This window comes from Lepidothrix coronata, unplaced genomic scaffold, assembly GCF_001604755.1.
Source record: "Lepidothrix coronata isolate B3197 unplaced genomic scaffold, Lepidothrix_coronata-1.0 Scaffold11, whole genome shotgun sequence".
Lineage (NCBI taxonomy): Eukaryota > Metazoa > Chordata > Aves > Passeriformes > Pipridae > Lepidothrix > Lepidothrix coronata.
Window position 1 is genome coordinate 3,743,823 of NW_016690191.1, and position 23,005 is coordinate 3,766,827.

The 23,005-nt window shown below is 41.2% G+C and overlaps 1 protein-coding gene across 7 annotated transcripts in view; it reads left to right on the forward strand.

The window, feature by feature from the left end:
• Nucleotides 1-23,005, forward strand: part of AKAP13 (A-kinase anchoring protein 13) — a 213,160-nt gene that overhangs the window by 43,815 nt on the left and 146,340 nt on the right. For all 7 annotated transcript variants that reach the window (XM_017805073.1, XM_017805077.1, XM_017805078.1 and 4 more), the window contains exons 3-4: nucleotides 6,303-6,399; nucleotides 18,019-18,063. In XM_017805073.1, the coding sequence (XP_017660562.1) occupies nucleotides 18,031-18,063 (33 nt within the window). In that variant the 5' untranslated portion in view covers nucleotides 6,303-6,399; nucleotides 18,019-18,030. The remainder of the gene's footprint in view (nucleotides 1-6,302; nucleotides 6,400-18,018; nucleotides 18,064-23,005) is intronic.

A 23,005-nucleotide genomic window follows, 5' to 3' on the forward strand; every position in this document is an offset into this window, starting at 1 on the left:
GAGACAAGCCGGCTTTTGAAGAAAGCGGGGATGTCGCTGCTGTGTGGGTGGAGAGGTGATATTGGCCAGATTACAGACTGTGCTGGCAGCCATCTGCAAAGCCTTGAGCGAGTTGTTTTCTTTTCTGGCCCTTTGTGTCCCCTCCCAGCATTTATCTGTTTAACCTGTAAATGTCGTGGGGAAGGAATTCCTGCTCTGTGCCTCCATGGCCCTCGGCACAGAGGGACCTTGTTCATGGCTGGAGCTGCAGTGGGAGACAAGAATATAGATTTGCACTTGGTGTTTTATACCAAGATACCTCCTTAACATGGAGGGGAAAGCCTTGTATTAATGTGTCAGTGCATATTATATGCTGGTATTTGGTTTCAACATGTACATGTTCTCTTCCTTGTCACAAGCTTTCTAAGTGGCAGTAAAAGTTCTTCATTTTGTTGATTATTTTTTTAAACTGTGTGGAAATGAAGAATGAAATCAATGGGGAAAGTCTCTAAACAGGTGAATTATGTAGGCTTCTTGGCTGAAGTCATAGTGCTTTGGAGTTGATGGTCATTTTGTTTTCCTTCCTGTGGCAATAGAACTAGATGACCCTATTTAGCTCAATTTTACATAGGGGAATTGAGAAAGAGGTCATGTTGACTGGGACAATTTTAAACGATGCAAGTGTGGGGATAATGTCATAACCTTCATGTCATGGCCTAGCTTTGAGCAGGGTGATGGACCAGACAACCCTCCGAAGTTCACTTCAAACTGAAATTTTCTTGTTTCCAAACACTCTGCCTTTTCTCAGGGTCCATATCCTGTTCTGGGAGTGACATGTCACCTTCCCAGGAAATGTCTAGCCTGTCCTGTCATGAGCTGCACCCAATATTCAAAGAAAATAGGCCTGCTCTTTCAAGTGGGGCCATGGTTAAGTGGCATTTTCCCCTGCCTTGAGGCAGTGTGTTGGTAGCTCTTGATGATGGCCATGCTGAAGTAGTCCTTGCCCTCACTGTTCATGCTTCCTCTGTTTCCTGGTTTTCTGAAGGGCATTTATTTTGGGCTTTGCCCCATTCTAGCATGAGAGCACAACTCATTGAGATCATCACCTGAATATCATTGTAGAAAAGAGAGGGAGGAGAAGAACCTGTTGCAGATTTAAAAGAGCTTTTTAGAAAAGAGTGTTTATGTGTGGACTTGAGATGTTACTGCAGGTTGCTGCTGTTTGCTTTATTTTTTAGCTAGTTGCTCTGATATTGGACCCTGGTAACAAGGGGGATGGTGGTCTTGCTCTGGTGGATCAATGAAGTGTTAGTCTGTTGTGCAGATTTTAAACCCTCCGTGACTTCAGTTTTAATATCTCCCATAGTTAGCCATGATGGTCTTGTGGAAACAGTTTGAAGCCCTTATCTCAATCCTGATGTGGTTTTACAAGACTGTCTGAAAAGAAGCAGTTGCTATTTAGGATGAACACGGTGACAGGCCTCAGTTTAAGGAAGATCAAATTTCTGGACCAAGTCCTGCTTTTATTATTAGTAAAAAACTGTAATGGCTAATAAAAATATTGTTATTATTTCAATTTTTTTCCCTTCAATTTTGAAGGCCGAAACCTCGTATACCTTTGAAGAGCACTTGTGCAGGACCATGCACTCAGAGGTCAGGGGTTTTTCACTGCTTGCAGAGTCCCTGTGGCACCTAATCTTCTTCTGGGGTAACAGGTTGCTGCGTGTTATTGCACAGGAAGAGTTTATGGAGCACAGGTTGCTGTCAAGAGGGAAGACAGAGAGCCATAAAGCATCCCTGACCTCTTTGTTTCGCTGCTTTGCAATTGCTGCTGGAAATAAAAAACAAAACCCGAACTTCTTTCAGTTTTGTGCAGATCTCCAAGTTAGAGAGAGAAAAATCTGTTTCTGTCCAGGGCTAGAATGAGCAGGGAAGTGGTCTTGGATGGGTGCATCCTTGCTTCCCTTTTCATCCAATTGGGAATATTTCTGTTTACAAGTTCAAGGCGACGCTGTCAAAAGAGTTTAGGTTTCAAAAGTTAACTTAGTGTATATGGAAGAATTTTTGTCTCCCGTCTCTTGGTAATCAGGATTAATGGGACTCCAGTTAACATCTTAATATTATTGCTTGTTCTGCAATGTGTACAGAGATGTGAAATATGGATATGTTTTACTTTCTATTGTTTTAAAATTCTTGGTTTTTCTTCATCCAGTGTGCCAAGTCAGATGCTGCTCTTTAAACAAAACCCATCATTTACTTTCAGAGGAACCTTGTGTGTGTGTCAAAATGTGAGGAGCTGCAATCTGCTGGTACAAATGTGAAAACTGTGTGATGCAGTGGCTAGTGGATCCATGTTGCACTTACACTTGTCCAAAGCAAAGCAGATTTTAGGCAAATAATACTTTATTCTTCTGTTTATATAGAATCATATTTAACTTGGAAAAGACCTCTAAGATCATCAAGTCCAGCCATCAACCCAGCTCTGTCAAGACCACCACTAAACCATGTCCCTGAGTACCACATCTACACGTCTTTTAAATCTCTCTGGAGTTGGTGACTCCACCAGTTCCTTGGGCTAGTCAAGCAAGACCTGCCTTTCTTAAACCCATGCTGGCAGGGCTTGATCCTCTGGTTGTCTGAGAAGCGTGCCACCGTGTCCAAGCAGAGTGTGTCCAGACTCCCTTCCCTAAGGAATTAGGAAACATAGTTCAGACCATGGGACAAACTTCTTAAAATGTCTTGTGAGGCAGTCTCTCTTGGGCGTCAATAGAAGCAGGAAAAGGATGTCCTATAACGAGAATATTGTGATACGCAAATATAGGCTGTGTATTCAACACAAAAGATTACAGCAGCATGCAATTGTACACCCAGCAGTTTGGGAGATGAGGAGGACAAGCAGTGTTTTCATTGACAGCTTTTGAAACGAAATTGTGAGGAGGTTTTATAGTGGGCAACAGCCAGAACTCGGAAGTACTCCAGAGGCTTGTTTGGGTGCTGTAGCTGTGGGATTGGCTGTGTTTGGGCGTCTTGTCTATGAAAAGGTTCCAACTGTATCAAATAATCCCCAGAAATCAGCAGGCCATCTCTTGGACCATTAGTGCCCTCCTTTTGGTGCTCTTCCTTAAATTTGTTGAAAGCTTTGTGATGGCAATTACAACCAGATGGTGAGATAACCCGTTTGATGTGTCAAAGCCGTCAGCTGGCAGAGCAACAAAATATATATCACTTCTCTGAAAAATAAAATGGGTTTGTGTTTAGGGAAAAAAGAGCAAGTTTGAGGAGTAGTTTCCTCTGTGCTGGGCACTGGGCAGTGTTTGGCAAGGGTGGGTGTTTGCTTGGGAGGAACCATCAAAGCAACTGGAAGCCCTGAGGTCCATGTGTTGGGGCTCTGCCAAGCATGTGTGTTTGAGAGCCCCGACTGATTGCTCCCAAATAGATTTTCAGCACAGGATAACTCCTTTTTTGGCTGTGTTATTAACTGCTATTCATTTAATTTAGAAATGTAGGGAGCGTACCTTTTGGTACTTGACTCCTCTGCCTGTAAAGGACACATCAGATGCAGATTGGGCTCTTTTTTGGGAAAAGAAGGAATTACATATATAATCCACAGGACCAGTTACTTTGTCTTCTTAAAATTGTAAATAGCTGTAACACTGTCCTTAAATTTTATTTTCCTCTCTCTTCAAAAGATGTTTCAGTAATTCATCAGTGGCCTGGGAAATTTCTTCTTTAGCTGTCTCAGTATGGAGGGAGCAAGAGCATGAGCAGTCCACTATCAAATTATCCTGTCCTAGCAATGAGATGGCGTTTTCCCCTATTTTTATTAAACCCAAGCAAAATACGTTGTATAAAGGCAAGTGTCAATAAGACCTTCCTTTACATTCTCATTTACTTTAGTGAGCACTGGGTATTATCATTACTATCACCTCTTTTAGGCAGAAATTATCCAGTTACAGATTGTTGGGAATGCTGGCAGAGCATTGTAGAAACTAAATTGCTTTTTATAAAGCTACTGTATGTCATCATCTTCCTGTAATTTTAAGACTCAGAAAACAGGAGCTATGTCAGTGTTCATCTGCACTTGGTGATGACTTTCCCAGTACAGGAAGAGGAGGAGAAGAAATCCCCATGGGGAAATCCTTCTGAAGAGGGTGTGCTTAGGCGTGCAGGGGTTGTCCCATAACAGTTTCATGGGAAGTAGAAATCAGTTCTTTGGGGAATTGATTCTCTGATGTGGAGAGCCTTACTGATCGTGCAGGCTCTTTATATGTGGAACTAAAATATATATATAAGACTTTTTAATGTTATTTGCTTCTTCTTGTAGCAATCTAAAAATTCCCACAGAATAAAACCAACCAAACAAAAAACAGTGAGGAAGAATTTTGTGATCTATGTTACAGCTTTTCATTGGTAGGCCAGTTGATTTTCTTCACTTGCTAAAACTTTCCAAGTCCTGAACATCCAAGTAAGCACTGCATATGACTCCATACACACACCCTCATTCCTTGGTGGATATGAGGAAAAACATGCAGTGATTCACAGCAGGCTCAGTATCTACTTTAACAGTGTTTTAGCCATACCCATATTCCTTGTTGATTCAAAAGAGTAGCAGCAAACCCTGCTTTCTCTGCCAAAATATACAAATACAGTATTAAAACCCAAGTTATCAGTGTCTCACAAACAAATGAAACCATTGTACTGTTGTTGTATGTGCCTTTTGAGAGAGCTGTTATTTGGAGATCAACACAGGATGGCAAGTAGGAGCCTTGGGTTAATGTTGCTTACTTAACAGAGTTAATCATTGCTATATCAAATGGTAACCATCTTCTAAAATGTGGTCCTGAGAGTAACACTACAGAAATGCCAGAGGGAAGTTCCAGTCTGTTTGTTTGTGGCTGCAAGGGTGGTTTTTACTGGTTAATGAATCCAAAGAGTGTTTGTGTGCTCTTAACTGGGGTTTAAGAGTTCAGGTAATTCCTCTTTCAGCTCCAGTAGTTTGGCATAAGAATGTAATTCAGAAATGTGTGACATCGCAGTGAAGGAATTCGTGCACAATGCTGATACTTTAAGAGGAACAAGAGTATGAATTTTCTTTTTTCCTGTTTGGTCTATGTCTAAATATATATACTTGCAGTAAAACACAGTACCCTGTAGTGCCTTACTTTCCCCATTTCTCAGCAGAATGCATAAAAGAGACTTTTAGCCATTAATCTTTAGAAAACATTGTGTAAAACCAACACTGAGGTGTTGAGGTGATGCTGTTCTTGTGCAGACGAAGAAGTGAGATTTGTTGTGCAGTGCATTACCTTCCAGTGCAGTCTGTTCCTGGCTAATTCACACAGTACAATTGATTTCCCAGCTGGTAACTCATTTTGCCATTGTTACTTCTGTGCTTGTAATTGCACTTTGAGGTCTGCAGGCTGGCTCAGGCTGTGAGATTCCCAGATTACGGATGCTTTCCCAACTGGGAGAGCACAGGGGCAGAGTCTCTATCTGGTAGAACAGGAGGAGGCAGTTGGTGTGTCGCGCTTGCGTTTGGTGATGTGTGTGTAGCCACAACCTTTCCTGTTGTGGTAACCAAATGATGGCCTGAGGTACCCTGATGACTTTGATTTGGCTAATAAAATCTCCCACACAGCATTTAATAAACTAAAGCCCAACCTGGGCTTTTTCTCCTTTTGACATTTAATCCACTATAACTGCTCTTTCCAGGTGTGCTTTGTAGGCCAGGTTTATCCTTATGGATGAATCTACTGAGTAGACTTTTCCCCAGAGAAGGAAATCAGCCTGTGGAAAAGTGCAGGCAGCCCAGAAGGGTTCGGCAGAGATTTGCTGGCTTCATCTGCTGGCTATCATCTGCCATCATCTACTTCTGGTGCTGTTGTTCCTTTTAAAATACCTTGCCATAAAGGAGTTCACAAAGAGTTTGATGAAGTCTGGGAGGGGCTGTGTTGATGGATACAAAGGGCTTATGGCCAGCTTAGTGGTTTGTGATGCAGTGGTGGACAGCAGATCAACAGCTTTGGGGATAAACCAGATAGCAAAACAGCAGCAAATACAACTCAGCAGCACAGTTATTCTTAGGTGGTGCCAGATGTCCATATAGATAGCCCTGTACAGTGTGGTCATTGCCCCGTGTGTGCTTGTGGAACCACATGGGACTGCCGTGGGAGGCAACACGTGCCTCCTGTACAGCCTGCAAGGTAGAGGATGGTTTCCATCCCCCTTGGTGAAGGTGTTGTGATGCCAGTTCGTGTGTTGGAACCCCAGCAGCCATGATGACCCTTGCACTTGATGACTCCTCCTTCTTCCCTCTCTTCCAGGAGCTGAGTGTCGTGACCTGCCCTGCTCCTGCCTGCTTGGTGTGGCAACGACCTGAAGGACGTCTTGGAGCCACCTGTACTGCTTCATGCAGTTAAAGTAAGGTTAAATGTTTTGGCAGCTCTTTCAGGCAGAAATGAGAGTTGAGGTGAGGGATTTGGGAGAACAGATTTGCCCATTGCCAAGCCATTTGTCAGGCCTACCCTTGACAGCAGGAGAGCATGTTGATATCAAAGCACATGTTATAAGCAAATTCAGAAAGTTACTTTGCCATGAAATACAGTTTCTTTGTGGTGGAAACAGAAAAGAGATGTGTGGTCTCGCTTCTTGTATCAATCATATGCCATGGTGTAAAACAGCACTTAACAGCATCAGCTGTTTTTCCCTAATATTTTAAGATACAGCTTTCATGTCCCTCAGCAGGCACATGGTTACAGCCCAAGGATTTCCATGGGAGGCAGTCAGGATCAGAGCTGAGGTCCTGCCAGCTGCTGGTGGGATGTGCCTCCCGGTCGGCGCAACGGCTGTCCGTCTGTCTGTCCTGGAGCAGTCATGTTGTTGAGGCTTCTGCGTTTGTTTTTCAGTTAACACCAGCTTTTTCATGTGGTGAACCAGATCAGGGGATGGATCTGACCTAAAAATGAGTGTATGGTTATTACAATACTGAGTAGCTGTTTTGACTCATGGAGTTACACCCATTCTCTCCAAAATGACTTGAATTTGCAAGAACTATTAGCTTAAAGCAAAGAAACTCTTAGAGTCTTGCCTGGAAATGGGTGCTTGTCATGTTTGAGCTCTGTCAAGGGAAGAAGAGAGGACAACCACGGGAAGCTGCCTCTTTTCTTCTCCCACTGTCCCTAACCTGTTTACCTTCTGCAGTGCCTCACATTTTCCATGGTCTTGCCTGGAAGACCAGCACTTTAATAATACCACGTCCCAATCGTTTGGCATTACTGAGCTGTGGCAACAGCTGGGTGGATTAATCATAAAATGCTGTTACTGTAGAGACAAGTATTTATTGTAATTGTTTGGCTTTACTTTATTCAGTGGGGTTGAGCAAGGGAATTACACCTATTTTCAGACCTTGGGAAAGAAATGAAGTCTTTGGCAAAATTATGAATGAAACCTGCTTTATCAGGAATGAATAAGTGTCTTGCTTAGAGCTGGTCGCCAAGTTCATCGTGTTTAAAAAAGGAATGCAGAGAAGCAATCTGTGGCTTTATTTGTCACAGTGTTTCTTAACTTTCTGCTGATTTTGGAAGCGTAGTGAACTTGCAGCAAGCAGTGCTTGATGCTGAGAAAGATGCCAGACCCTTCCTGGAGGTGATCAAGGGGATGATTTTTTGTGTGGCAGTAGCAGCAAAATCTCTGGGGAGGCCCAGTACAGGCAGCAAGAGCTTCTCACCTGAAGTCCTGCCTGGGAACCAGCCTCTGCATCACGTCTGTTTTTTGGGTGTGCCTCCTGTGAAGAATCTGGGAAAACAAAAAGGCTAAACTGGAGTTCAGAAGCAGCATTCTCATACCCTTTCCTTTTCCTGCCTGCTGGTCTAGTATTTCCATAATTGGGCCTATAATGATAATCTTTTCATTTCATTCATAAAGTGGTTACTGCTTAATGAACTTCATGTTAATGAGCTCTGTAACATTTAAAATAGCTGCATAACTTGAAAAAAAAGAAAAAAAGCCATCAGCAATGAGGGACGGATTTCCACTCCCTGAGCTTAATCCTGTGTTATAATTGTGGAGAGGTGCCTGGCTGGCGAACAGCTGCACAGCGTGGGCTCTCCCTTCTGCAGAGCTCCTTGTCCCCGAGCTGGGGTAATAAATGACTTAATGGAAAGGCTGGGTCCTGTGGGCACTTAACCCATTCCATTCCTGGGGGACCAGTGTGAAAGGCCACTCTGTAAAGGCAGCAGAAAGAAATTATTTCAGTTGCGAAGTGGAGTGTCTGCAAAGTTTGGTTTTTTGAGTATGAGTGAGCTGTAGAAAGGTTCAAACGTAAAAGGTGGGGTAGTGGAACTGGGTACAAACTGTGGTTATTTAGATTTTTATTATTTGATGCTTTAATTTATTTAAAAATTGGATTTGAATGAGCGTTCTCCCTTTTCTGATCTGGGGAAGTAATGCATTTTGTTGCTTGGGGTTTTACTTTCTGTAGGGCATTCCCTGGATGCACTGTGTAATACAGTGTCCTGGGAAGAGAGTTACAACTCTCATTTTTCCTCTCTGGGAATGCCACACCAAATAACTCCATCATTGCACTCATTAGGTGAATGATGTGCGTTTTTGAGGCTATTGTGCTTCAGAAAGGATGTGCAGCAAAATGAGCATATTCTGTCACTACCTAAAGTATCCGTTCAGAGAAGAATATATTCCCATAGTTTTTGAGTTGAAAGAAGAGGACAATTATGAAGCAACAATTTGTAATTTTGCAGTGGCAGATGTGGTTGTGCTGTGCCACAGGGAGTGAGGTTAGCACAGGTACTCCTGTAGGAAACCCAAAGTTTCTAGTGAAGTTTTCCTCTTCTGGAAAAAAGTGCCAACCAGGCTTTTCCTGAGTAAGTCTATGATGCCTGGAGCCACAGTGGGAGCATTTGCAAAAGGGAGCCTAAAGGGAAAAGTGAATCTGATTTATTCTTTAGAAAGGAAGAATACATTAAAATGTTGGGCACTGAAGCTGCTTTGGTCAAAACATGAGTGGAAACATCTCTTGGATCTTGGTCTTGATGCCAGTTTTTCCAACTCTGTGGCTAGAACTCTCTGCTGTGGAGAGTTAAGGCTGGTGCATGCACTTATTGGGTAACTGCCTGATTTGTAAATGCTAGGAGATATTTAATAATATTGGTCATCATAAAAGCATGCATGATGCTTTGGGTGTCATGGATTCTTTTCTACTCCAAGCCTGTGGTTTTGGGAATGCAGTACAAGTGCTGTGGTTTGGGGAGCACAGAGAGAAGCACAGCCTTATTGCTCAGCTCTAGGGTTGGGGGTATTATTTCTTTCACTGAAGCCATCATTGCTCGGTGTAGTTCCTAAAACAGCACAGCCTTGAGAGCCAGAGAATAATCAGGTGGAGAAGGCTGTTTTTAGGAGACATGCTGTAGTCAAGACCTTGTTGGAATCAATAGTTGGCCGCTTTGCTCTCTCCCACTACATGTGTAAGGCTGTAGGCATTTTGCTGCTGATGACAGCTGTCCATCATGTTTATCCTTTTATACCTGGGGTGAAACACTCCTCAAAGCCTATTCTTCCTTCCCCACCATTCTTCACCTGGTCCCATACTACGCGTCTCTGTTTTCCAAGGTAACTAGTAACTTGTGTGATGCTGCCCAACCTGATACCTGGGGATTTTCATGAAGTTCCTGGTTAAACCCCCAAAGTCAAGATCACTCTTACAAACGTGAGCTGGTTGTCACTGAGAGCTTCCCCACAGTTTACTGCCAAAATGTGTTTTCAAACAGCAAAGTATATTGGAAGGTATAAACTGGATTTTGCTCATTTGAAGAGGCAGCTAGAATGTCTGCTAAGGATTTCTGAAAGTTAATATTTGAGCCTGAGATAAAAGTCTCATGCATACGTGAAACAGCTGCCCCAGAACCTGTTGGAGGACTTAATTTGAGTATAAACATATGTGTGCTTTTGCGTACATGGTGCTCTTTAATTCAAGCTGACTGTTAGGTCTTAACTTTATTAGGATGTAGCTACTTGAGCTGAAGATGTGGTCTGTGATTTTTATTTTATTAGAGCAGCATGATGGCTCCTTTTGAAATGTTGTTTGGATTTTACAAATAGGTATCTTAAGTATTGTTTGCCTTTAGTAATATGGTAAAGGAAAAAAATTGACAAACGAGGTCAGGGTTATATCAGATTACAAGTGAATTGGTTGACAGTATATGTGTATTGTAAAGTGGGAAATTAATCACTCTGTGTTGATGACCCATGGACATTTACAAAAGGCTGGTCTTTCTGTTGCACAAATAGATTCCGGAAACAGGAAAGAGGCTTATGACAAGAGGATGAGATCAGTTCATATAATTAGAGCTGGCTAATAATCCTTTTACTCTGTTTTTCCAACTTTTACAATATCTTACTTTATTTGAAATTGGGCACATGAACTGTAGAGAGATAGCTGCTGTGATTTGGGTTGTGTAGGTTTGTTTTTTGTATCTTCTGATAGCTGGAGAGATGGGAGCAGGAAAACCAGATGGGCACTTTTGAGAGGGATCTCTGCCTTCCTCTGCCAGGCATAGGGGACAGCACTACTTTTATTAACCCTACACTGCTTCATCTCTTTCCAGGCTTTGGGCAGGAATTAACTAATCCATTAAATGATTTTTTTTTTTTTGACAGTTATGAGATTGAAATAGTGCAAAAGAAGGAAGTGCTGAGACTAAGGTTATTTGACTACATAAGACAGGGCTGGCAGAGCTGGGTTAGGGACTTGCTATAGCATGGATAAGGCTTAAGCATATTTTTTTAATGCATGTGTGTACTATCTGCTTGCCTGTATCTTTACTTTTTGTTAAACTTCATTATTTTGGGAAGGATAACAGGAAGGATTTGGGTAAGGGAAGTAGTGTGGCCAGGGGGTTGGCTGGAGCAGAGGTGGGTGCAGCCCCTGGGCAACCCAGCTCCCAGCCCAGGAAATGTGTGGTGCCAGTTCCTGCTGCCAGGAAGCTAAGCTACATTAAGCAAAGCGAGTTAATCGATATACAGAGCATTTTATTAAATCATCAGTCAATTAAACCAGTGACGCTCTGTTAGGTTGTGCTGCAGTGAGGCTCCCAGCCCCTCTGCAAGTTGTTCAGCACTTGCAACTCCTTGGTTCCTGATGGATGGCCTTTTGTACCTGAAGGCTACAGTACTGAGGTTTTCAGCAATGTTGAAAGGGAAAAAAAAAACCAAACCAAAAAAACCAAACACATTTTAGGCTAATTTTGCAATTAAATATGTTCTTTTTTTTTTTTTTTCCTAGAGGGAAAACATTATTGTGAAGGTTTTCTTTTTGTGAAAGGAATCTCTGTATGTCTGGTTTTCTTGAGGGTGACTTGCTGGGTTACCTCTGAGCCTTTGGAGGAGAGTGATGGTACACAAAACACCTTTGAACCTCCTTTCCATCCCTGGCAGCCAAAAGAAACTCCTGTGTATCTGAGACTGAATGTCATCATATGGTTTTGTTTGCAGACAGGGCACAGCTCGGAAGCAGTATCACCTGTGGAAATGCTGTGTGAGGGATATATTTTTATTCCTAAGCAATCAATTCAGTGAGAAAACATAATGTTCAGCGAGTTACATAAATTCAGATGACTGAGTACAAATGTCTGGGGGTTTTTTACTTCTAAGCTCAGCTGTGATAACAAACACTATGCTGCGATATGCTGGTGACTTGTTTGTGGCTGCGTGTTTGAAGTGAGGTTTCTTGTTTCTTCACCTCTTCTCCTTTTCATGATCAATTGCTTTTGCTGGTGGTATCACTTTCCTGTGTGTCTACAAAATAAATTTGGGATGGGTTACTTCTCCTAATCCCTGCACCCTCCTATTTCTGACCGGATATACAAAATCATGCATTATTATAGCAACAGAAAAAGTCGTTCTGTATTTGGTAGTATGATGCCTGAAAGGATTTATCTTCTGTCTTAGGGTTTATTTTAGTCACTGCAATTGTAGCTACTCTATTTATACAAATTTCTCCATGCACATTGCTGAACAACTGGGTTATGGGTTTATTTCTCCTGCCAAAGCTGTTTGTAGGTTCTGTCCTGGTTTTTTTCAGTCTGCTCTCACATGGATTTTAAGGACATAGCAGTAGTACACTGATTAGGATGCTCATTCATTTTGTGAATGGTGAGTTCTGGTCTTCATTCAGTGTGGAATGAAACTTGTGGGACAGAGTGTGTGAGCAAACCCATGTCTCACCCAATACCACAGAGTGAGAGTAACTTACTGCAGGTCTGAACTTTGCAGAAAGATAACCAGGAAAAACACCACACAAGAAAATATAAGTAATAAAATCAACCTCAAGTCATTTGTTTCTTTCAATTTTCAGACTTTCTGCTACAGGTAAAAAAAAAAAAAAAAAAAAAAAAAAAAAAAAACACAAACCAAAACAAAAAAAAAAAAAAAGAATCCCCATAACCAAACNCAAAAAAAAGACAAAAGAATCCCCATAACCAAACCAAAAAAGGCCTTTTTTCAAATAATTGTTTTATAACAAAAAATCGAGGAGACTGATGATGAATAATACAACACAGTAACGTCATATACCACTCAAAAGTGGTATTCCCTTGACACTGAGGGAGAACAATAAACTTGTGAAAGAAGTTGCTATTTTAGTTCTCTTAGCATGAAATCGTGGCTGCAGCAGGAATTCATCTGTATATGGGCAATTGGTCTCCTCTCCAGTCCCCCCCACTTGCCATTTCCCCGTTTTTATTTATCTTGTGTGGTTTAGAGCAGCAGCTCTGCAGGGCCTGAAACCCAATCCTCTTGATATTTCTAAGTACTTGATAAATTAACATTTCATACAACCAGAGTGTGGAGGAGTGCCCTTGAGGACACTATGCTTTGTTGAATGAGAAGTGATGTGTTTTTGGAATCTTGGTTTTATTTTTGTGGTACAGCCATATAGCAGAAAGCTGAGAAGGGGGGTGGATGTGTACTCCTGGGAAATCCCTGGATTTCTTTAAACTCTTTTACAACTTAGGGGTTATTTGCCTAAAGGGTGAAGATCTGAGTGTTGGCTATAAGGCAGGTTGTCCCACTATGGATATATGTATTGGTGCCCATGGTACAGTACAAAAGGAATTCTGTTTACGTCTTGCTCTTTTGCAGATAATCAGCATCAATAATTCTTTCTGAATTTCTGTGGGATGTATGTTGTTTGGGCTACCTAGTGAAGTGTTACTCCAGAGCCTTGAAGTCAAATTTTAGTCCTTCCGAGGAGTGAAGTCCTTATAAACTACTGTTACAGGATGGTTTTATAGAAAGTAAATTCTGTTACACTGAAAAAAGAGAAATCCTTCTTTGGATTTCATCCCAGTGATGCTGTGATGCTTACAGCTGGAAAGCCATCCTGCTTTCTCTGCATTTCTGTTTATCTATTGGAATGCTTTCCATGCAATCCGTAACCATCAGATTCTTCATGTGTTTTTTGGCTGTTCTTTCTTGCCTGCAACCACAAGCTCTTTATGGCTAAGATTGGGTTGGTTGTTTTTTTTTTTTGTACAGCTGGGAGTGCATGGGTAAAGCTTTGCAAATAAGAATCAATGTTTCTAAAATCAAATGTCAAAATGATAAATGAAAAGGTCAAGTGCTGGGATTCAGATAAATTTCAGCAAAGCTTAAACTTGAAGTGTATGTAGAACTGAAGTTTACTTAAAATACCTTAAACCTGAACTTGAAAAGCTTGGAAAAACTCAAACACTTAAAACAGAAGTTTACTTAGTGCATGAGGGAGGAGGAGGACAGTGGTAGGTAGGCTTTCTCAGGCATACTGCATGGATTAAATACCCCTCGTCCTACTGCTTGTTGCAGTTCTGGTCAGTTGTTGGAGGTGAGATTGGTTGTTCTTGTTTCTGCCCATCCTGTAGATCTTCTTTTTGATTAAAAAAGGGCAAAAAATTGTTAATGGACAACTCTTGAGACTGGCACGAGGTTTCCTTTCTTAGATGTGTATGGTGTAGAACCAGTGCCAAAAAGACCAAGTCTGAAAGGGGAGTGATGGGAAAATGGAAAAACCATTTTGGAATTCCTGTCTACACGGTGTTCAGAGTCCTTCAGCATTACAGCTTGTGTGTGGGCTGGTTTGATCTGAAGGACCATTGACCTTCCTCTCATATTTGCCCTCAAAATACATACTTTGCCTGCAATGCCTAGAGGAAATAAGCCACGTAATTATGGTTAAATGAAATGGTAGCTGGGAGTAGTGGAGGAAAAGGATTAATTGCTTCAGCACTAGGTGTTCATATCCCTTCCTACTGCCTGTGCTTGTTTATAAACTCTTTGGGGCAGAAGCTTCCTTTGCATTGGCATTTTTACAGCATGTAACCAATGGAACCCTAATCCTAGATGAGTTTTTGGGAACCACAGTAAAGCAAATAAATGCTTTTTTCCTTTCTCTCCCTGTCAGAGTTACCATGCCCAGTGAAATGAAGAACAGTCATTTGTCCTTACCCATGAAATTTTGTGCAAAATAATACTGAAATTCTATAGAAGAGACTTTAATACAACTGACTGTATTAATTCTTTAATGCTTAACAGAGCAGAAAGGTATCCATCCCATTTGGAGAAGGCTTCAGTAGCTTTCTATTTTACTGACCTGTGCAGGTTTTTATAATGTCTGAAACCACTGTTGCTTTGAAGAGCTTGAACCTGGATTTTCATTTCATGTCCTACTTTCAAATTTGCAAATGCAAGGGATTTCACTGTGGTATCCTAAGGTGGAAAACCTAATATAATTCCAGAAACATTGCAATATAATTGTCTGGATGTATATAGAGCATGTGATAAACCTCCCAGACATTGAAAGAAATAATATCAATGTTTTAAGTACAGACAACTGCTGCTGGAGCAAAACCTACTGGCTGCCATGAGGATGCCCATAGCTGAGTGGGAGCTGGGCAAGGGAGGTGGGATTTATATTTGCCTGTTCAGGTTAGTTTGGCTTTCAGGGCAGTCCAGATCCTGATCCCGCAGTAGGGCCATTATTCTCACTGCAGCCTACCATGTCTGAAAGAGCCAGTTCTTCCTGCCCAAAAAGATAGAAATTGCTTTCTGGGGCTCATAGAAGGAACTGTCTTGAAGGATGTGCTTCTCTTATAATAGGAGAAAATGCAGTTTAACTCTTTTCTCCTGGTTTTTTTCTCCTCATTTTCACACTTGAAGTAAATTGACTATATTAGGGTCCTTATGAATCTTTATTTGGTTATGACTGGTATGATCTGCCTTTTGTTTTCCCTTTTCTTACTAGATTAAAGTTTTTTGAAGTTTTTCAGAGGCTGTTCCCTGCCTTCCCACTGGTTGGAGAAGTCCACTTGTCTAGAAACCTAAATTTAGTCCTTTGTTGACGCAGAATAGTCATTCAGGCTTATCTGTCACTCAGTTTTTCTCCTATGTTTTTGCCAAAGCACTTCCTAACAAGATAAAATAAAATATCTTCCAAACCTGCCTGTCTCCTTGCAAACTAAGTTTGCATACTTAGAAAAATTGGAATGACATGTGCATAATGAACTGAGAGATCATTTTAAGTTACTGATGTAAGGGCCAACTGTTAAGATAAGGGGGAAGAAAATCTTCCTTCAGGAAGTATTTCCAGGATTTTTTGACAAGACCAAGTGTTCAGCAGTGTCACCTTATTTTCCTGCTGCTGCTGTGCACTTATCTTGCCAAAAAAACCCAACAAAAACTGGTCATGAATTTGAACTCACAGTCCTCCCCTTTTTTCCTAGGTGAGAGGTGTTGATATTCTCCCTTCCTTACACATCAAGTATGTGCTGCTTTTGGACTCTATGACTTGTGGCACTTTCATCAGAGCCAAAACCACCTCTACCACAGAAAGAGGTGACCCAGGGGGAGTTTGTAATGCCACCCTGTCCTGATCTGTACGTGTCCTCCTTCTCTTTCTCATTTCTCTGTCTACTCAGCTGCTCCCGAGCATCTACCAGGAAGGTGATGGAGCAGAACAAAGCAGTCTGTACTTCTGTCAGATGACAAAGCTCAGAGGATGCCATCTCACTTTATTCCTTGAATTACAGGAACCTAAAGGCTCTGCTGAGGGCATGCTCCTCTGCAGCTGATGTTTCATAGAGATCTTTGCTACCTTCAGTGCAGCCTGTTTGAACCAGACAGCACAGGAAAGCTCCTTTTACTGGTTTCCACCGATGGTCTTGAAAGGAACAGTCATATTAATACTCATTGTCTGCTCCATTAAAAAAGGACCAAATTGCTGTATTAGACCAGAAGTCTGAATTTTGCTTCCTGAGAGAATGAGACTTTCTAAAAATTCAAAAGTGAAGTGAACTTAAGAAGAAGTTTTTGCATCCATCGTTTGACTTCCAAAAGATAAAATAATAAATGGGTAATGTTTTTGTGCCCCTGTTCAGGATACTCAGGTTCAGAATAGGAGAGAGAGGCTCAAGTAGATCATGAGGGAGATTGGCAGGGTTTGTCCATTTTTTTTTCTTTTTGTTTCTTTTTTTTTTCTTTTATTTTTGTGCCCTCAGTAGGACTTGAATTCAGGAGCATGTTGTAGGGCACAAGTGAGGTTTGCTTGCAGAGCTGTCCTTGGAGCTCACCTGCTCAAATGAAAGCTAGGGCTACTAATCTCCTCTTTTGGTGAGTAAGTCAGTCTTTATAAGAGCTGAAAATACAGTGAAAACTATCAGTCATAACCATCTTGAGGCATTCTTGCTGTACGAAGGGGAATCTCAAGGTTGAAAATAGACATGAATTGGACTAGATTTAAAACTATTGCAAAATATCACTGGCTGCCTCAGAGGACCTTTTGCAGAGGGGCTGTTTTGATGCACAAGCTTGGCAGGTCACTCTGGCATTTTAAAGCAACTGGTACAAAAACATTTTGTAAAATAAGGAGAGCGTGTGAAGGAGCAAGGATAGCTGGAATCAGCTAAGAAAACTTAGGCTGTGGTTTCATTTCTGTCTCACTGAAGGCAAACTGTGGGGTTTGGACAGGAGCAAAGTATGAACAAGATCCTGTGTTTTTTGTGTGAAAAGCAGAGTGGTATTTCATCTATTTTAAAAAGGGTTTGAAGTATTTGCAGAGCATTACCAGTACTGCAGACATGAGTAACAGCAGAAATTCCATTTTTAATTGTTTTGCATTCCTTCATCTTAGGATCCTGGATCTCTTAATGCACACATTAAATGAAAACTTAGAGCTTTTGTTTAGGGTGAATATTTTCTGCTGCAAGGGAGGAACTAATGCAAGAGAAATTCTGGCTCAACTGATTAAAAACTCAGTACAGGAAACTTTCACCATGTTATAGAGAAATTCCAGAGACAGACCTGAAAGAGGAAACGATCTTGGCTAAAATCACTTTTGTTGGATGAGTAATGGTAGTTTTTGACTATGAAAAATGCTGATGCAGGATCGTGAGCATCGTCTATTTTGGAAATTTTTCTTCAGTTTTCCAAGGAGCATTTTTGGTGTTCTTTTTTTAATAGTTCTGAAATATTTTTTTTAACAAATAATCCAGTGAAAGGGGTGACAAATGGCACCAAACTCACTTGGGCAAGGTAGTAGGTGGATTTCTTGAGCAGCAGAGAGAACTGCAAATGTTTACAGGTGCTTTTTTGTGGGGGAGTGGGAGAATTGTTTGGAAGGATGGCAATTAAGGATTCATAATTGTCATAAAAAAAGCAGATATGAAATGAAGGTTACTAGGAGGACAGATGAAATGAGATGGACATGAAGGGGAAGTGAATTTCACTTGGGGGATGTCCTCAGCACCAACACTGCAGATGGCTCAGATGAGGACTTTACTAATTATTTTAGAGTTGTCTTTGCTTAATGTGACGATAAATTTAAGAAAAAATAAAAAATTGACAGATTCTTGTTGATCCAAAGGGAGACGATAGAAAATTGCTGTGTAAAAGTGATTATTGGAAGAAGTAATGTGTGGATGCTAAAGCAGCTTATAAAGAAGTACCTAAAATATTATGAAAAATAGCTTAAACTTGCTTTTTCTTTTTTTGTTTCAGTGTTCTGAGGTCATGAAACTTAATCCACAGCAAGCCCCATTATATGTGAGTACCAATTAAAATACTTTTTTTTCCTTTTCTACTCTTCACACAAAATCCTTCCCACCATCTTTTTGGAGATGCTGCTCCTTTTCTCTTTGCTCCTTGAGGAGGTTATTTATATTAATTCAGTTGCAAATGCTCAGTGATAAAGCCCAGGTAAGTCACAGAGCTCCTCTGGCTTTCCAGCAGACTGTTTTAAATAACTTTTGAGCCATACAATGCTGTCTCTGTGCAGGTATCCCCTGCTTTTATTTTTTTCCCCCTCCCCTGGAGCTCACGGCTGCGCTCGTGTGACTTGATGTGTTGAGAGGTGGTAAGAAGAAATTGCCTGGGTGGAAAATGGGGCATCCCAGCGTGCAGTGCTTGCCCACTGTGGTAATATTTTTCTGGTTGCAGTTTTAAACGTGGCAGGGAGGAACTGGAAGCAGCGCAGGGCTCGGCTGCAGCGGGGTATGGTTTACGTCAGCCTCCTGGAAGCTCATAACCTCCGTGGCTCCATTAGCAAGGAACAAGCTTCCTCTTGCTCTTGAATAGCAGCTTTGCTGCAGAACATGGGGACTGTCAAATTAGACCTGGGTTTGCGGGGGTGTGCGAATGTGTGTGTTAAATTTGTGCCAAAGCTGCCAGCCAGGTCTGTAACTGTTTGCTTTCCATATTGCCTTGCCCCGCTCGGAGCAGCGTTAGCTGCTGCAGCTCATGGCCCTGCCCTTGCCAGCAAGGGCAGAGCTGGATGCAAGGGTGGAAAATTTGAAGGGAAAATTGCTTGCAAATGTGGCTTTTAAAGGGAAGGAAGAAGAAACAATCAGGACTGTTAGTAGACCTGTATCTTGGAGGGTGTTGTGCATTGTAAATAATGGATTATATTCACCTTTAATGCCGTGGAAGCTTTAAATTTTGCCTACTTTTAATTACCAACTGGAAGTCTATATTGGAATTTATTCTCTACTTACTGTGCTAAGTCTTTTGCTTGAAGCAAGATTAAAACACTACGACCTGACTTTGGGAGGATGCTTTCCTGGAATATGCCATATTCTGTATTTTGAAACTAAATGTTGCCTGAATTTTGTTAAATCTCAAGCCTATTAAATGCACCTTGACTTTAAAGAAACTTAATTTAAGCTTAAAACACGTTAAAAGAAATGAAACTGATGTTCAAATATACGATACAGTTGCCACAGTAGAAACATGTGAATGGTGGAATGCAGGATAAAATTATCCTTATGTCATTTGAACAGTGTATGACTTTAACTAATCAGGAGGCTTTGTTTTCTCAGTCTTATCTACTGAATGAGTTTATTTTCCCACTGTTTTGTGTGGGGGTTTATTTAATATGTAACACTGGAGTGGTACACTTAGAAGTCCTCATCCCTACGTGATAGTGAGAACTGGGCTGAAGTCAGACATAGCCCAGTGTAAAATAATGATTGTATGGCACTTGGTGTACTGGTTCTTTGCAATGCAAATAAGTTGGTGACAACACTATTAATACATTAGTGACTCTCTTTTCTCTTTTCCTTCTCCCCCCCTGACCAGGCGTATACCCAAATCAGCTCCCTTTCAAAACAAAAAATTTTGGTAGCTTAAGGAAAGTTGAAAAGTCAATATTTAGTAGTTCTGTTTGCTCTCAGTATAAATGCTTTGTACATTTTAAGATCAGTTTTGTTTTCCTTGTGTTGCTAATTGGCAGCATGTCTGAGAGTTGTTAGGTGTGAGCAGAACATAAAGAATAAAGCATCCTCCTGGTAATATTTCCAAGGGTAGACACAAGAGTCTTGTAACCTCACCACTGGTAGGTGAATAGCAAACTTCATCAGGTTCCTTCTTCAAAGTGATGGCAAGCCTGTTTTCAAATAACTGAGAACAGTATCCTGTGAATTTCTCCATAAGGAATTCCATCTCTGTAAACCACTGGAAATAACAGGCAATACTGACATGTCAGAGGATCTCCCTGTATTTGTCCACTCTCAGGAAAATTTGCTTCTCCCACACTTCACCGTTTTGTTCTTGACACCTTTGCATTACATCCTTTGCACTCTTCCTTTTTTAAGCCACTAGCTTAGATTCAGGATTACATAATTTTGTTTATTATTTTACTAAATCTTGGATGAGCTTCATCCTGAAAGCTCCATTAGATAGTTGGTTTTATCATCAGCAATATTACTTTTAGAAGCTCCTTTTAGGAGAAGAAGGCAAAAAATTATGTCTCCAGTTCAGTTCCTGGAAGCCACTTAGAGAGCTAGAGCATATTTTATTCTATCTGATAATCACCAATTTGCCCAGATTAATGCTTCATAATTAAGAAAAGGGATTTGGGAACCTGAGATGTCCAGTGTACTTGGGACCAAAGTGTTGTGGGTGATGGAAAAGATTGTACTTTCAAATACACACTAATAGGGTGATAGAGATTCTTGTATTATTCAAATCGATGTGCATGAATAGAAAGAAGACCACCTGCTGCATCCTTCTTGGTACTTTCTTTTGGCTGCTTGGACTTTTATTTACCTCTTCTGTAAAAGTCATCTGTCCTGCCCCTGCAGAGCTTGTGACCACTGGAGGTCATATGACGAGACTACTGGCCTTTGTAAGTGTGAAGATTAAGAAATAAGGTGGAAAACACATCCTGTAGTAATAACAACAAGTGTCATGTTTTTGTGATTAAATAAGTCACATTTAAGCGTTACTTGATTGTTCTCTGGTTAATGAGGTTGCCAGGAACAGGAGCTCAGTATTGTATTGCTGCAGGTTTGGGCTGGAACCACAGCTCAGCTTTTCCTCTGTCAACAGCTGTTCCCAGGAGCCAGGTCCCCCCAGGAGCATCGTATGTGTCACCTAGAGCTGTTTGTTACCTCCCTTAATGCCGTTTAACGAGCTCCTCTGGCCCTGGGTGCTGCTCACAGCAGCGCAGTCATGGGGCAGAGGGGCTTGTGCCAGGAGAGATAGGGCAGGGGAGTGTTCCTCAATATAGCCCGGGTGTGATACCACCAGTGCTCACACAGGCTGTAGGTCAAGCAGCTCTTCCATCCTACCACTGTCAACACGTCATTGCCTTTAGAAAAGGCAGTGTGACTTTGCAGAGCCTGTGGCTGAATATTGTGGGGTGAATTTGAAATAAAGATATTCAAACCCATGTCGTTAAGATGGATTGATTTCTTCACCTGCAAAAAAGGATCCATGTGGCTGGACAGTCCTTTGATTGCCTGCCCTTAGACTGCAGTTGGGAATACCTTTCTTGATGCACAGATACTGGTTTAAATCCAAAACTAACAGTGCTGTCCTGTTGCTACAGAAATTCTTATCAGGCACAGCGTAGTGGATGAAGGGTAGTGTTTCAAACCTTATTTCTGATGTACCTGGGACTTTGTGCTCAGGAAGTCCAGGGTGTCAAAGCTGAAGGACCAAGCTGTTTGTTTGCTATCAGTACTGGAGTGGAACAGGAGGGTTGCAGGAGTCTTTGACTGATGGGAGGTGGGAAGTCAGGAGCTTCAGTTTTGTTTGTTTTCCTTAAGTACTTGCAATGACCTTGCTGATCATCTTTTTATAAACGTTCTGTCTCTCTATCATCAAAAGTCAAAATTTTAACTTCAGTACTGTAAGGTGCTTCCTGACTCTTGTCAATGTGTTATTGCAATACCCAGATCATGAAGGAGTATGGGAAAAAAAGGATGAAAAAGGCTCTAAACAATGGAGGTTTGTTAGTAAGTGACCTTTTTATTGTTGTGATTCACTAAGCTCTCTGTTTACAGATGAAATAGTACAAAGTAGTCACTTAGCTTAAACTCCGCTGTTGCTAACATCCAGGCAAGTGAAAGAAAATGGGAGAGAGCTTTGCAAAGGTGAAGTGTTGATCTTTTTAGAAACATTGTCATTAATTGGGAGTCCAGCAGAGTATTCAGCAGGAGATTTAATTACAAAAGGATCAAGGTTTCTGACAAAACTTTAATAAATATTGAGTGCATGGGAGGCAATTAACAAGGTTGAGTCTTCAGCTACATAAAGTCCTGAAAATTGTACTTCAAAAGTGAAGTGCGTGGCTTCTGATTTCAGCCTCTGCTGGCTGTGGGGTCTCTGTAGTGTTATTGATCGTTTTTCTAACCCAGTCACGTCTCCTGCCACTCTGAAATCAGTGTTGATTTGGGTTTTGGTTTTTGGTGGTTTTTTTCTTCCCTCAAAAAATAACCTGAGAGTAGTATTGGGTATGAATGTTTTGGAAAAGGACTGGAGTGACAAGCAGGGAATGAGTTGGGAAGCATTAAGCTCATCTATTCTTGATTACAACCAAGGCTACAACCTTAGATCTGCCTTTATGACAGGAGAGTTTTTTCATGGTGATAATGATCAGTGGGTGTGAAATGGAAAAGATTAGCAGCTGGAGAAGGGTGATGTATTGCTGCAAACTTTTTTCCTTTTTCCTTTTAGATTAAAAGGAACAAACTTGTTTTAAATCACAGCACTCCTCCTCTGCATGGTTTGCCTAAGGTGTGCCCACGTTATTTGGAGTGACAAACCTAAATGTGTCATAACTGGTGATTGCATGAGAGGGCAAACATTTAATTGATAAAAATGCTGCCATTGACTTTGGTCTTTAATCAGGTCTGTGGATGGAGTCTCTTGTCTAAACTGCCACTTAGGAGCTGTGTAACCTGCAGAGTTTCTCAAGGAGACTTTTTGATAGAGATGAGAGCTCCCACTTCCAAGGCAAAATGTCACACAACTTAATGAAGTATGAACTTCAAAAGGCGCAGAAAGAATGCATTGACCCTCTCTTAATATAACCTAGGGTTTGGGTACAGTAGGTCCTCTCTTCTGTTAATGAGTGAACTGCTCCTGTAAATTTCCCAGTGTGTCTTGCTTTAATCTAAAATGGAAAAAACCGATAATACTTATAATATTTTTTCCCCACTTACATATTCATATCGAATGATGTCCCACTGAAGTGCACTGTTTA